At 34.6% G+C, this 15,012-nt stretch overlaps 4 protein-coding genes across 6 annotated transcripts in view; 2 read left to right on the forward strand and 2 right to left on the reverse strand.

The window, feature by feature from the left end:
• chinmo (Chronologically inappropriate morphogenesis) overlaps window positions 1–4,029 on the reverse strand; it is a 116,405-nt gene extending 112,376 nt beyond the window's left edge. The window contains exon 1 of the mRNA XM_033466925.2: window positions 3,311–4,029. The gene's annotated coding sequence lies outside the window, so the exon portion shown is untranslated. The remainder of the gene's footprint in view (window positions 1–3,310) is intronic.
• Window positions 4,030–4,167: 138 nt separating this feature from the next.
• RFeSP (Rieske iron-sulfur protein) lies at window positions 4,168–5,679 on the reverse strand. The gene is made up of 4 exons (XM_033466930.2): window positions 5,364–5,679; window positions 4,968–5,114; window positions 4,725–4,902; window positions 4,168–4,650 (listed from the first exon to the last, which is right to left on the reverse strand). Exons 1-4 carry the CDS (start codon window positions 5,569–5,571, stop codon window positions 4,362–4,364), a joined length of 822 nt encoding a protein of 273 aa, XP_033322821.2. The 5' UTR covers window positions 5,572–5,679; the 3' UTR covers window positions 4,168–4,361.
• A 1,701-nt stretch (window positions 5,680–7,380) lies between these two features.
• On the forward strand, window positions 7,381–11,016 carry LOC117218499 (odorant receptor 10). Of its 3 annotated transcripts, none has more exons than XM_076520960.1 (8): window positions 7,381–7,726; window positions 7,816–8,082; window positions 8,522–8,981; window positions 9,524–9,623; window positions 9,709–9,828; window positions 9,963–10,118; window positions 10,195–10,294; window positions 10,464–11,016. In XM_076520960.1, the coding sequence occupies exons 1-7, from the start codon at window positions 7,693–7,695 to the stop codon at window positions 10,243–10,245; spliced, it is 1,188 nt and encodes a 395-aa protein (XP_076377075.1). In that variant the 5' UTR covers window positions 7,381–7,692; the 3' UTR covers window positions 10,246–10,294; window positions 10,464–11,016. The 3 variants fall into 3 exon arrangements, with proteins under 3 accessions (XP_076377075.1, XP_033322822.2, XP_076377076.1); XM_076520961.1 differs by lacking the exon at window positions 10,464–11,016 and having other exon boundaries at window positions 7,391–7,726; window positions 8,522–8,689; window positions 8,816–8,981; window positions 10,195–10,419; XM_033466931.2 differs by lacking the exon at window positions 10,464–11,016 and having other exon boundaries at window positions 7,382–7,726; window positions 10,195–10,419.
• A 1,311-nt stretch (window positions 11,017–12,327) lies between these two features.
• On the forward strand, window positions 12,328–14,944 carry CCT3 (chaperonin containing TCP1 subunit 3). The gene is made up of 4 exons (XM_033466928.2): window positions 12,328–12,485; window positions 12,583–12,644; window positions 12,939–14,076; window positions 14,168–14,944. The coding sequence occupies exons 1-4, from the start codon at window positions 12,449–12,451 to the stop codon at window positions 14,578–14,580; spliced, it is 1,650 nt and encodes a 549-aa protein (XP_033322819.1). The 5' UTR covers window positions 12,328–12,448; the 3' UTR covers window positions 14,581–14,944.
• Window positions 14,945–15,012: the final 68 nt, after the last annotated feature.

Here is a 15,012-nt window from a genome sequence, read left to right on the forward strand (position 1 = left end):
TTGAAACCATTTTTACATTACTATCTTTATTTGAATTTAATACATTGCCAAGAATGTGAGTGTGATCCGAAGAAATGCAGTCACTCATGCAGTTAGATTTTCAAGTAAAAATGGTTTCCAACAAAACGGGTTCATCCTATACGCGTAGCTCAATGTAACTGTGCAGTCATTAATGATTTATCAATGTTTTGTGAATTTCATTTCAGTTTTAGTCACACCGTGATAAAAGTATCTCGTTTTGTTAATTCTTCAAAATTGTAAAGTCGTTAATTTATACCTAAAGATTGATATTAACTATTTTCGAATTATACAAATTATTATAAACCTGTTCTAATCTTTAATTAAGTTTAGACATTCATTTTCATTGCGGTATGTACGAGTAAATTAAACTTCACTCTAAACAACTAGGGTTGAAGTAGCATCCACATTCTCGTCTTGGTTTCATTAATTAAATTACTTTAATATGGTGAGTATTTTTGAGGTTGATTTCAAGCACTTTATATATATTAATATATATATATATATATATATATATATATATATATGCACTCTGTTAATCCTTTGCACTTGGAACTATTTCGGTCTAAAAATAGCTCTTTCTTACTAGGAACAGTCTTTTTTCAATCAAAATAAAATTTTGTTTTTCATTATCGATATTTTGGAAATCGGGGGTAATTTGTATATATGAAAATGTTATCATAATATTTTAGTTATAATTGCTGTTATGGCGTATCGTTTAGATCAACCAACAAATCAAACGTAAAACTGCAACATTAATTGCAAATTATTGTATATTCGAACAGATCTCGATACTTTAACGTAAAATGTCTCCTATAATGAACAGATAATAATAGCGAACATTAGAATGATTTTAGTCGAATAGCACTTAGAACGTATGAACACGTGACCTAATCATGTGCTCGCACACGCACACCATCGACCCAATGCGTCCCATGAATGCAGGCCACGGAACAGCCTCTTTCCCTCTCCCTCACTCTTTCTCTCTCTCTTTCGAGAAGAAGAAGACGAAGAAGAAAATAGAGAGAGAGAGAGAGAGAGAGAGACGAGGGGGAACTGGATTTTGCAACCTCCCTTCCGTACATTCCTACTGTGAATTTCCTTGGCCGGCTGCATAAAGAATTAGAACGCCGGTACACGCGCGCAATAGCTACCCATAGGCGTATACAGAGAATGAACAGAAAAGAGAGGAAAAAAAAAAGAAACGGGGACGTGTGTATACAGGGGCGATGGGAGGGAGGGAGGGAGGAAGCTCGCGTTCAAAAGCCTTTGCACTTGCAACTTCGCTCGTACATTTGAAATTCTATGGGACAGCCATCGGCATGGCAAACAGTAAACCAGATCGCGAACAGATATTCATTATTTTGAATAACAAAGTGTACGGAAGAAAAAGAAAAAAAAGAAAAGGAACGCGAAGCACTTTGTCGCCTCTATTCGAATGTTACCGGGAGGGCAATTAACTTGCGCGCAACCGAAATACCGCGACGCGGGAAAAATGAACCTTTTAGGCGTGTGTTTGCTCATCCGGAGAAGGAGCGTTGGCAGTACGGCGGATGTTAGAAATGCGATACTCTCCAATTATGCAACGAGATCGTCAAGATACCAATCTAGCTGCAATGGCCTAATTTAGTATTAACCCTTTCCAGTCCGCCACTGCGAAGATATTTATGACGTGTTTCAAAAGCATTATGCGCATAATACGTACTATATTTGATTTACTAGTTTAGCAAATGAAAGCAAATCGATTCAGAAACATTTCTAAATTAATCTTTCAACATTATATTTACTCCAATCGATTCATTTTAAATCCACTGTAATTTGAATCGTAAGAATCGTACTTTCGCTACCATCTTTATTTGAATCGGTCACTCGAAATGTTCATATAACATGTGTGTTAAGTGTAGACATCTTCCCCTCGTAATTAGATCGTATATGCGTACGGTAGTATAATCGAAGTAAGTTCATTTTAATCCGAAACTTAAGTAGTAGCTTTATAATAAAAGCGGTGCTTTAAGTTAAAAGTTACGATCTAACAAGTAATTATAATAGAATGCATGCATTTCGTAAATGGCGAAGATAAATATACGACGAAGATAAATAAACAATTAATCAACTGTAATAATATTTTTGCATATCTTTCTGAACGACATTTCGCAAATCTTCCGTACGTATTTTTCAATATATGTACATAACTAAAACTAACTTGAAACGCTACTTCGAACGCACCAGTAACACCTAATATGATGATCTTACCGAACGTTGTCACCGGTCGATTCAATCTTCGATTTTGCTTCTCGTTCTAGTCGATGTTCGAATGGAACGGCAGTCTAAATCGTAACGACAGAATCCCGGAGCGTGTCGACTTCGGATATGCAAGGCCGTCCTTAGCAGAGTGCCGGCTCCGAACAATTACGATCTCGCCTTTGTTTACATGAATCGAAAGGCACGCAAGTACTGTCACAAAAACTGCGTGCCCCTGCCTCGGGCATCCATTAGCAGGATGCAAAGTGTGATTCGAATGTACAGAAGGCATCGCGCCGGTGAACGTGCAGAAACACAAACATGTACTGTTAAGGTTACAAAAACACTTGCTTCAAGTTGCTAAGGATTAGTTGTGTACTAAGGGTTTCACGACGCTCGACGATTCTTATCATTCCGCACGTACGGTTAGTGTGTACACGCGAAATCCATTGAACAAGGCTGTCGCAAAATAAAATTCAACAATTTCATTGCATCGTTGATTAGCTCTATTCACTGGAACGAGTCGAAAATCTGACTTATATTGTATACTATGATCAGTAGACTGTGGATTTTTATGCAAAATAAAAATTCTCGTCAATTGCAAGAAATAGGAACTAAATAGCAAATTGTTTCTTTCCGTAAGAATTTTAATCGATTAAAAATATAATACATTGAGACATTTTTTAATTCTTTTAATCTCTTTACTATATTAAGTTGCGACTACACAGAGTTGCCATAAATGCATACGATCCGAAGTCTATTATGTTCCTCATAATTGTTGCGTTCGATATATAGAAATTATTTAAAAACGTTGTAATAATATGAAACGAAGTTGAAAATAATTATAACTCATCGCAAAATAAATCTGATTAACACAGGATTCAGTGGAGTGTGAAATTCCAAATAAACATTTGCATTTCCGGGTTTTGACACGACAATTTGATATTTCTGTCCAGTCATACACATACGTGTTTCCATACTTCGAAAAGACGCGATGTATTTACGCTACATAAAGAAAAACGTAGGTATAATAATGTAGAATAAAACTTACGAAAATCGGTTTTCTTCGCATCCGTTTCCCGTCTGTTCTATTCGTATTCTTTTTTTCTGTAGAACGCTGAGTGTCACCTTAATTTTCACCGGTAGTGTTAGACGATTCTAACCCTTTCGCGCGTGCCGCTGGACACCGGTACCACGCGCCGCGGAAACTCATTTTGAACAATACATTTGTTGTTTTTATCGGAAATGTCAGATCAACAGTGTCACTCGTCGTAGGGCCAGGACTTTTCGTATCATCGTATACGAAATGGTAACGGTGTTTTGAAAGATAACCGATTTTCACGAAAAACTCTTAGCTACACCGTCCGTACGCTGCCAGCAGCGAAGGCGACTGAAAACAGAGAAGCAGAGAATCGGCCCGGCCGGCGAATTGTCGGTCCTGGACGCCCTTGTCATACGGTGAATACGAAAATTTGATTTGAGAATACTAGCACCGCCTGGCGGAAGCGGGAGCATTCTTTTCGTCCACACGATTTTCTCAACCGAGCTACGACGTGCTCTTTTTATTGAAAGATGCAAAATTTTAAAAACGTTTCGTAAAAGTTTTTAATATTTTCAACATTTCATGAAAAATTAATTGTGTCAAATACTAATGTCACATTGAATCCATTGCATGAAATTTTGTATAGTTGTACTTTTAGTAATTTTATAATTTGAGATAAACATTTTGTAAAAGTAAATGATAAGCTTATTTATTATTATTATCGACAATTATATTACGAATCGATTTGTTTGGAAATAAAACATAAAATAAAAAATATTGTTTTACAATTTCTATTAGTTTTCTTCGCAAAAGTACGCAATATATAAACTGCAACTATACTTTCTGTGTATGAAAGAATTAAACGATTTATTTCTATTTCGGTTAAGCTTTATTCCTGATTTTTACAGATATAGCTCCACCGTGTTGGTAATACTTTTATATATCGACTTCTCAAAGATCGGAAATTCATGTTTTTCGAATTTATAAATAAGGATACAATTTTCGGAAAAGATGTTTTGTTATACATAAAATTATTGATTTCACTACAGATATTACTATATTAACCAACAAGTAGCGTTTTACTGTCAGTAAACTCATATTGTGGGACTTCCAGATTGAGGGGGGCTGGTCCTTTCCTAATTCTTCCACTAGCGTCATAATGAGAACCGTGGCAAGGGCAATAGTAACCACCAAAATCTCCAGCATTCGCTATTGGGACACAGCCTAAATGTGTGCACACACCGAGAACAACCAACCATTCTGGTTGTTTAACACGCTCTAAATCATTTTGGGGATCTCGAAGAATTGAAATATCGACTTTTCCTTCTTTTGCAATTTCAGCTGCTGATCTGTTGTTACATAATAAGCATTATGTTTATTTTTGAGATAGGTAACGTATAAAACTTTGAACATAAACACTTGCCTGTGTCGCACGAACAGTGGCTTGCCACGCCACTTGAAAACAGCGCTTTTTCCTTCAGGAATGGTGCTAAGATCTACTTCTATTTTAGCCATAGCTAATACATCGGCCGATGCACTCATGTAAGATACCAAGCCATAGGCAATCCCCTTGGCTACGTAGATACCACTAACCACGGTAGCTGTATAAGAAATGAAATTTTTAATTTAGAAAGTCGTGCGAAAGAATCCCAACAATAGTTATTACCTCCAGTCACAAGATACGCGGTTGTTCTTCTAGCAGCTTGATTATCTTTTACTTTTTCTTCTGGGTTTTTTACATTTCGATACGGAGTGAAATCTGGCCATTGAATATCTGTATGAGCCCATCTTTTCTGCGATGTTTGCGTAGCTCCTGATACAATAAAATCAAATATAAATAACATCAGTTATAAATAATGTCATCTGTAATAAATAGTAACAGATAGAAAGACTGACATGTTAATTTCTATCATTACACAGTGGATCGATTGATAGTACAGAGTTCTGTAAATCGTACACTATGTGTACGATACGATTATATAATCGAAATATTGAAATTCATAGTTTGCCACCAACCAACATAAAAACTAATAAGATTGTATTTTTAAAAAAAGCTTCAAACCTGTGATTCCTGAGCTTACACGCAGAGATCTACAGAAAAGACTGTCAGAAATACTTTGATTAATCAGTATACTGACGACAGGCTTAACGAGAATTTTAGGTTTCGCTGCAACACCACTACCAGCTACGGGTGCAAATCCATTCGTAACTACGGTTGTCGCCGCTTTTAAAATCGGCGACACGTTTGGCGATTTTGCCACCACATTCATTTTTACTATCTACGCAAGAAATAAAGAAGTGAACCACCAAGTGAACGTATCAGATGGTTTCAGACACTGAACAGACTGGACCAGACTTCCCAAAACCTATATGTCAGATGGCTCTGCTGTGCTAAGGATCATGTAGTTTGTAGGCTATAGACTATACATATAGACGTTGCACGTTGCACAGCCTGACGAAGTTATGCGCAATCACAAGCTTCTATACCTATAATATACGCGTATTATATAGAAAATATAAATTTTTGTGCACAATGCATAATACGCAAAACTATGTACAGTTTGTAAGTTCGCGCACAAAGCTCACAAATTGGTAACTTTCCAATTTCCTACGCATATATGTATTTGTATCTTTGTATAACAGAAGATATTAAGTTTTCTATATTCTTAAACAAATAATCTTTTACGCGCACATGATAATACACTTTTTACTAAAATTGGTGGATTCAATAGTAATGTTTTATGTTACACAATATTTGTAATTTCTCAATTACATATCGACGTAGTGATTTTCCGCTAATATATATATATTCATTTTACGTACCATTGAATATATATATATATATTCAATGGTACGTAAAATGAATTTTGATCTTCTGTATAGGATATACGTTGTAGAAAATGGTGGAAAATATTAGACAGTTATGAAGAAATATTTTTTTTACGAAGAGAAATGTTACATTATATACACTTTTAAAAAATATGCATAAAAGTCAATGCTTCAATTTGACTTAGTTCTGTTAAAGTGACACGATTCAAAAAGATTTGACGTAGTTAGGTAAAATTAAAATTACGCAGATAATTGTGTAAGAATTTTTGTTTCTACTAACAACCACAAGATGTCGCCACTATCGCTCGCGTTGAAATCTGTACATTTTTCTGCATTACCGACATGAAAAATAAAAAATTGTTTTAAAAAATATCTTTTTTTCGTAAAAAATTGCCAGTTGTTACTCACGTAAAGAAAAACTGACTACATACACGATATTGATTTACACGAACCGATATTAATTTTATATTCTTGTAATGTTAATTAAAATGTATATATTTTCCATTTTTGATTAAATTAAGAAATTAAATTAAGGAAATCACTTTATCTTATTTTATTTTCTTGCACTTTTCCTATTACCTTACCTTACCTTTCGGTCTTAAAGAGGAAACGAAAGGGTCAAAGAAGGGTGAAAAGAGGGAAAAGATAAAGATGATCAACAGGAGGCGAAAGAGTTAGTGATGAAAAGGAATGAGTGAAGAAAGGGGAAACGCCGAAGAGAAAGTAAAGGAAAAACCAGTGGAGAGTACGACGAAATTTATAAGAAAAGAGGTAGACAAATGGGTGGAAAGAAGTGTAAGAGGGGAAAGGGTTAAGAAAAAGACTACGAAAGGAAACAAACATTCTCAGAAAAATTTACAATCAATGTTGTCTGTCGATTATACATCTGATCGAACAAGAGCTACAAGAATGTTTGTTCTACTTACAATCGTTTGCTGATAATTTTTACGCAAAGAAATTCTTTTTCCAATACTTTCGATGAAAGTTTAGGAAAGCGCGGTCTCCTCTTCTTTCATTTATCCGAAACATCGCACAAACTTGAAACTTATTCGAATTAATCCAAAGCAAATACAACTAATTCTTAGTATAAATATAAATCATACAGTCCATTGTATATGTATACATATACATCTATTCGAGATTGTCACCAAAACCACAACTGACCTGTTAAACGACGGGGGATGACTGATGTGTCCTTACGTAGCCATTTTAAACTGTCCTCTTCGGGGTATAAAATATGCAGAGGTCGGCTAAACACTTTCTCGTCGTCTGCAAAAGTTCTGCAACAAAATGTATTGACAACAGCTGTGTGTACTTATCCTTTCCAATAGAAAATTCTACACTCGTCGGCAACTTTGGAAAAATTTCATTCCGCGAGACGTTGTAAGGTGAAATATTAAAACACTGTTCTGTCCCTTCGTGAAAGACCATTTAGCGTGGCCTTTTTTTCAGCAGGTTATTTAACGGTACGGTCTAACATTTTCGCTGCGATATGTCTGAGTGAAAAAAAGAACAGAAAAGGGAGTATAGAATAGCAATTGCTCTGCAAGACGAGTTTCAATATGAATATGTCATTGGAAGCGCCGGAACAGGCAGGTGTATATTCGCACATGTTCCTTTTTTTTACAACGAACGATTCTCGTCTAGTTAGTTTCCTTAATCGCTTGTCGTATTCGCAACCGTAGACTACAAATGGGCAGTTACATTGAATCGTTACCCTTTATGGCTACTTGGTCTGTGGCCTCCAGAAAATAACCGTGGAGAAAGTCTTTTGGACAAATTACGGGCACCAGTGATTTTTATATTTATACAAATATTTCTCATTTTTCCTTTGGGCTGCGTGTTACTGTTGCAATCGCAAGGTTTAATGATGTGCTTGGAGAATATCGGTTACTTCACGCCATGCATGATATCGATGATGAAATTTGTTATTATGTACCGAAATAAGACAAGTGAGTATTTCAATGTCGTTATTTTTTTTCAGTAAAAAATTATTTGGAATACAGTTCAAATTTCGATCGGTTTTATAATACGAATAAAATTACAGATCTTTTTAAAAACTGCTGAGTAGGCAGTATAACACTTTTATACAGTTTTCAAATTAATACAAATATTTCGTTCAACTGCTTTAAATGATATGCTCTGTAAAAGTTCGAAAATCAAGTTTCATCGATTTTTTAAAAATACAGGTATTGGACAATCGGTTTTCTCTAAAGTTGTTTTTTTTTATATAAGTACTATTGCGATAAATCAATATTTGGTATAGGTGAAGTGGTAATGATAGTAAAAGCGATAATCCGATGAATCTAAACAGAGATACGCAGAATCCTTATCGAATGCAATAAGCGAGTTGTTTTAAAGCGATGTGTTTATTGTTTACTTTCTGTTAAGATTTCATACCACTCTTGAAGATGATGGCAAGCGACTGGGAAAAACCGAAAACAGACATAGAAAGGGACGTGATGATAAAGCGTGCTGCTATATCACGAACATTCATGAAGTTTTGTTATTCAACGTTTGGTCCGATACTATTTACTATGACTGTCCTCCCGAAATTAGGTATTTCGTATCGACTGACGACGAATGAAACGGCAATGTTTCCATTTCCGTCTTATTATATAATTGACGTTTCCCATAGTCCGTACTACGAGATAATATATGTTTCACAATTCATTGTCATATTAGCTACAGCATTCTGTTATCTCGGATTTGATGTGTTCTATGGCACCGTAATTCTGCACATTACCGCACAGTTAGAGAATCTGCAAACTCGTCTAGCGAGCATTAAATCGTCAGACCGTTTTGATCATGACTTAGCGGACATCGTGATGGATCACACTCGTTTGTCCAGGTATAATTCTCGTATACTGCTTCGATGTTTTTTTTCTATTTTTATGCGAAATGTTTCGAAGGTATATAATTGGTCAAAGATATGTTAAAAGAAGATTGATGATTTTTACTAATTACAAAGAAAAAATGATTCCCAATTTAAAAAGAAAGGATTGTTAAACGTTCGATCTTATGATGTTTCCATCGCGAACTTTTTAACATTCGATCGTACGACTATATTTTTATCATTGTTTTCATAACATCCTGTAGGAATCGCATTACTGCAGAAACTCTTGCAGATCTTTATTATAAACGGAAGAACTATTTACTTTGCAATAACAATAAATACACACAACGATAAAACAGGATGAAGCTTCGTTAACTGTCACGCAACTGTCTCTTTATGTAGTATAATTATTTATCCATATTTACAAAAATTAACTTTAATTAACTGATACGCGTTACAACACAATGTAAGCGACAGTTAGCGATACAAGACTGATAATGAATCACAATTTATCGCTTTTCGGAAGGATGGCGATCATTGTTTGGGAATTTTTACAGTGCTGTCGACATAATGGAGAATACATACATGCTATTATTGCTCGTATTATTAATCTATTTCGGTGTATTTAATTGTGTCTACATATTTGAGATAGTTTTCGTAAGTAAATTAAGTGGGAGTAATTCTCTGTAATAAAACGGGAATAAAACGAGAGTAAAGTAATAGCAAAATAAACATTTTCCAGGCGTTGACTGGTAAAGGCAAATTTGATTCTGCGGGAATATATTATTACGTTGGTTCCTACGTAAATACGCTTGCACAAATGACTCTTTACTGCGTCGCAGGACAACTTTTGACAACTCAAGTAAATGAAAACTTAAATTATTGGTTTATAATTTCCGAATGATTCTTGCCGTTAGTAATTAGCCACGTCGACAAGAATCATTGTTTCCAAAAAGTATCCAGTCCGTTTATCATTCACGATTATTGCATATAAAGTCTGAAGGTATGTTCGACGCTGCTTACGGATGCAACTGGACAAACCTGGAACCAAACGAAGCGAAAAATTTAGTTTTGATTATGCTGAGAGCTAAAAAGACGTTTTACCTAACCGCAGGCAAATTGTTTCCTATAAATATGCCGACATTGTGCAACGTAAGATGCTTTCCTTCTACGTCTTCGTTACCATTTTGAAACTGTAACATCTGTTTATCACTTTACATTTTTTCAGATATTAAAAATTTCCCTCAGCTACATATCCTTTTTATTGACAAGAGTGTAGCAACAACGATCACCAATATTATCAGATTTTGATTATTATAGAAGATCGTGTACGTAGCATTTGATATCATCAAGAGTAATTATTACTTTACTTTTGTTAGTAATTTAGAAAAGGACGTAATATATTTAAATATATACGTAAATATATTTGATGTTCTGACGTTCATTGCATTAATTAGAATTATTTCTCTTATTGCCAATTTATTTTGTAATTAGTAGAGGTGTGCGAGAACCCGGGAATTCCCGAAACCCAATGTTTGGGTCGGGAATCGGGTCTGTGGACGGGATCCCGACAATATTCGGGATTCTGAAAACATTCGATTTCCTATGCTATCAATTACTGCAAAACAACACATCGCCGTACGTAGTACACAAACGACCAGCGAAAAGCTACTTTCAACAACTGGAAATATCGTTGAAATTGAGAGAACCAAGCTATTACATACATGTAACACACGTAGAAAAATTAGTTGTTTTTACCCGAGAATTTAAAATCAAAATATATACATCTTACTTTTCTGGTATATTAATTTCGTTTAATGTTATAAGTTCCAAGGTTGAATAAAATAGACAATTTTGCAAAGTAAACTTTAACAACAGAAAAAATCTGAAACTAGAACCATATTCAAGGCAAGAAGAAATGCATACAAAAAGAATAAAAATTTTATTATGAAATTAATTCTGTAACTATTTTTGTATTTAATAAAATAGTTACGAATTTTCAATGTGCTTTCGATGAAGCGTTTGATCATAACTTAACGTTTCTACTTATTATATACACATGCATAACATGATTCTACATGCATAACATGATTCTACATGCAAAAATAATTCCAAGAAAAAAGAATCGTCATGTTTCATTCATTTCAATACATTATAACACATTAAAATCAACTTAATATTTGAGTGTGCTACGAAAATAAAAATATTTAAAGATTTGTTTAAATTATAACTGGAGTACTCTACACTTTTAATATATAAGTACAAGTGTGGGCATATTTTATATTTTTATGCTGACAGCAATGCACATGTTACTAAAACTCAGAAGTGAGTACTGTCATCTTTGAGCATGCAATATGCTCCGAGGCTGCCAAAAACAAGTATGTACCTAACGTGGAACCCTACCGGTTCGTAATTTCATTTGTTGACATTGTCATTTTGACCAATGGTAAACTTAAGTGAATTTAATAACCAATCAATCTTAATCCTGATCCATTCCAGCCATGGATTTAAGAATACATAATATTGACGGAGCGTTACGTCTAGGGGAGTCAGATTCGCGGTAAAGAGAGACTACATACACTTCGGTTGTTTTCGTGCGTTCTCGGTTATATTCGGACACATGGCCTGCATGGACCTAAGAATGGACGGAGTCTCTGGACGAAGGGGGTCTGAAATTCGCGATAAGGGGAGTCTACATGCACTTCGACTATTTTCGTACTTTCCGAGTGAATTTCAATCAAATTGAATACAGCCGGAGTGCATGTATGGCGAATCTCATTTTCCTCCTTGTCAAAAGTCAGGTTATATGTTCCGTCCATATATCCTTAGGTTCATGATTCCAATCGTTAAAAGTATTTTATTTTGTTACTGTACACATTTTTATTCCATTATTCAAAGAGTTTGTATCTTATCACAGATCTTCGCTGAGACAAGATTTTTGTTAGAATGACGGACACTATATTTTTAGCTTTCATTATATTTCTAACTAGATATACATTTTTGTAGTTCTTCAGTATTTGTTACTTCGAACTTTTGTTAGAATGACAGACACTATATTTTTGCTTTTATTATATTTTTAACTAGATATACATTTTTGTAGTTCTTCAGTATTTGTTACTAAATTTGTTAATTTTATTTTTGTCACGCCATATTATGTCATTTTATAATTTTGGATAAAAAAGGTGCAAAAAGTTTGTAATTGTAATTTCAGGTAATCCATAGATGTTAATTTGTCTTTCAATTTCATTTGAAAATTCACAATTGATGCATTGCAATCTTTGATAGAGCTAAATTCACCATAATATTACTTAGGGCTCATGCGCATTGTAATCGTTTTCGGAACAAAGTATGTACTAGAGTTTCCTCTCTGTAGAAGCTAATGTGACAAGGTCTGATCTTTCGTTTTCTTCTGGAAGAATCAAGCGTTTATTTAAGTGTCATTTTCTGTCAGAATATTTAATTATTCAAAGAACTATAGTAAAATGTTCGGACCAGGAGGTGCTCCGATCGTAGTTTTAAGTAAGTGAATACAATGTCCATGCCGAATTTCGTTTGTTTAGATACTCGAACCAAAAATCTATTTTTCTCACGATGTCGTATGCTTCGATTATTGCAGGTCAGAATACGAGACGTGATTCCGGCCGGAAAGTACAAAGGGAAAATATTCAAGCCGGCAAGGTGAGTACTATCACTAATCCGTTGATTTACCATTTATGGTCTTCGATCGTCGGCACGCCCACGTGTTTTTTCCTCGACGAACATCTCGTTAATATGTACTATTTATAACTGTATTTACTAAAATTAATAATTTCCGGTGCAATTTATAGTCCGGAAGTAAGTCATAAGTAAATTACTTCATTTATTGTAAACTTTTGCTGTTATATTAGAAACTTTTGTAAAAATATATTAAAATATTTATTTTACTGTTGAAATAGAAAAATAGATTCATTCTAATTATATTATCCTTTAAAGGCAATCGCAGATATCATTAGAACATGTCTAGGACCGCAAGCTATGTTAAAAATGTTAATGGATCCAATGGGAGGAATAGTCATGACCAACGATGGAAATGCTATACTACGTGAAATAACGGTACAACATCCTGCTGGAAAATCGATGATAGAAATTGCAAGAACTCAAGACGAAGAAGTTGGTGATGGTACAACGTCAGTTATTGTATTGGCAGGAGAAATTTTGGCCATAGCAGAACCTTTTCTTGAGCAGAACATGCATCCAACAATTATCATCAGAGCATTCCGTCAAGCTTTGGAAGATATGGTAACCATTCTTAACGATCAAGTCAGCATAGACTTGGACACCAGTGATAGAAGCAAACTTATTCAAGTGATTAGTTCTTGCGTAGGAACTAAAATTTTTGGTCGTTGGCCTGAATTAGCATGTCAGATAGCATTAGATGCAGTCTTGACTGTTATGTATGAAGAAGGAGGCAGGAAGGAGATTGATATAAAACGTTATGCGAAAATAGAGAAAATTCCTGGTGGTACTATCGAAGAGAGTATTGTACTCAAGGGAGTAATGATCAATAAAGATGTCACACATCCAAAAATGAAACGACATATTAAAAATCCAAGAATAGTTTTGTTGGATTGCCCTCTGGAGTATAAAAAGGGAGAGTCACAGACCAATATAGAAATACTGAAAGATACAGATTTTACAAGGATTTTAGAACTAGAAGAAGAGCACGTTAAAAAGATTTGTGAGGACATAATAGCTGTGAAACCCACTGTGGTATTCACAGAGAAAGGGGTATCAGATTTAGCTCAACATTATCTTGTGAAAGCTGGAATCTCTGCTATCCGTAGATTGAGGAAGAGCGATATGAACAGAATTGCTAGAGCTTGCGGTGCTACTGTTGTTAATCGTACAGAAGAATTAAGGGAAGAAGATGTAGGTACTAATGCTGGTCTGTTTGAAATCAAAAAGGTTGGAGATGAATACTTCTGCTTTGTTACGGAATGTAAAAATCCCAAGGCATGTACTATAATATTGAGAGGCGCCAGTAAAGACATTCTAAATGAAACAGAGAGAAACCTACAAGATGCTCTACATGTTGGAAGAAATCTTCTCATTGAACCAAAATTGGTGCCAGGTATATATAAGTTTAGTCTAAATATTTATGATACACGAGCATGGTATATTAAATAATTTTAAATTAAATGTATTAATAATTTTTATTAAAGGTGGAGGAGCAGTAGAAATGGCAGTAGCAAGACTTCTGGCAGAAAAAGCATCAAGGCTTGCTGGCGTAGAACAATGGCCTTACAAAGCTGTATCACAGGCATTAGAAATTATTCCAAGAACCCTTGCACAGAATTGTGGAGCTAACACCATTAGAACAATGACTGCACTGCGTGCAAAACATGCTACTGAGGGAATGACATGGGGTATCGATGGAGAAACTGGTCAATTGGTAGATATGAAAGAGCGTGGTATTTGGGAACCACTATCTGTTAAGCTACAAACATACAAAACGGCCGTTGAGACAGCTATTTTGTTGTTAAGAATTGATGATATAGTATCGGGAAGCAAGAAAAAGAAAGATAACGAACCGGCAACGCCTGCACAAGTTTCAGAGGAAGCTATGAAGGATTGAAGACATTAAATTTTTATATTATGCTCGAAATGCTTTTATTTGTCTTAACATTTAATAATTCATGTCCACGATAATGTTAATGAAATTCAATTCATGTTCACAGAAATTATTTGCTTGTCTGTATGCATTTTCGTACAATAAAAATACTTTGATAAGCTATTAAGAAGAATGATGCACGTACTGTATTTATCAATATACATATATATTGTTTTGAAGGGGCTGCTTTTTTTATTGTAACAAGCTAACTTAGATAAAACGTCTATAATTAGAGCATAGCAATCAATTTGTCATATACTGCTTTGATAGCATTTTTGTACGAAACTTAAACAAAGATGAAAATATATTTCACAATACCAATATTGAATATTTGTATGTGTATATCTACATTATACTTTATGAGTAGCATTATTCCCCTGCATGTTACGAAGTAAT

Source organism: Megalopta genalis, chromosome 4 (assembly GCF_051020955.1).
Source record: "Megalopta genalis isolate 19385.01 chromosome 4, iyMegGena1_principal, whole genome shotgun sequence".
NCBI lineage: Eukaryota > Metazoa > Arthropoda > Insecta > Hymenoptera > Halictidae > Megalopta > Megalopta genalis.

Excerpts from the sequence above, each read along its gene's own strand:
- CCT3 (XM_033466928.2), top strand. The coding sequence starts at position 12,449 with ATGTTCGGACCAGGAGGTGCTCCGATCGTAGTTTTAA. Across the intron at positions 12,486-12,582 it reads TGCTCCGATCGTAGTTTTAA|GTCAGAATACGAGACGTGAT; the intron begins GTAAGTGAATAC and ends CGATTATTGCAG. Across the intron at positions 12,645-12,938 it reads AAAATATTCAAGCCGGCAAG|GCAATCGCAGATATCATTAG; the intron begins GTGAGTACTATC and ends TATCCTTTAAAG.
- LOC117218499 (XM_076520960.1), top strand. The coding sequence starts at position 7,693 with ATGAATATGTCATTGGAAGCGCCGGAACAGGCAG. Across the intron at positions 9,624-9,708 it reads ACATATTTGAGATAGTTTTC|GCGTTGACTGGTAAAGGCAA; the intron begins GTAAGTAAATTA and ends AACATTTTCCAG. Across the intron at positions 9,829-9,962 it reads GACAACTTTTGACAACTCAA|TCTGAAGGTATGTTCGACGC; the intron begins GTAAATGAAAAC and ends TTGCATATAAAG.
- RFeSP (XM_033466930.2), bottom strand. The coding sequence starts at position 5,571 with ATGAATGTGGTGGCAAAATCGCCAAACGTGTCGCCGATTTTAAAAGCG. Across the intron at positions 5,115-5,363 it reads TGTAAGCTCAGGAATCACAG|GAGCTACGCAAACATCGCAG; the intron begins GTTTGAAGCTTT and ends TTATTGTATCAG. Across the intron at positions 4,903-4,967 it reads CGCGTATCTTGTGACTGGAG|CTACCGTGGTTAGTGGTATC; the intron begins GTAATAACTATT and ends TTTCTTATACAG.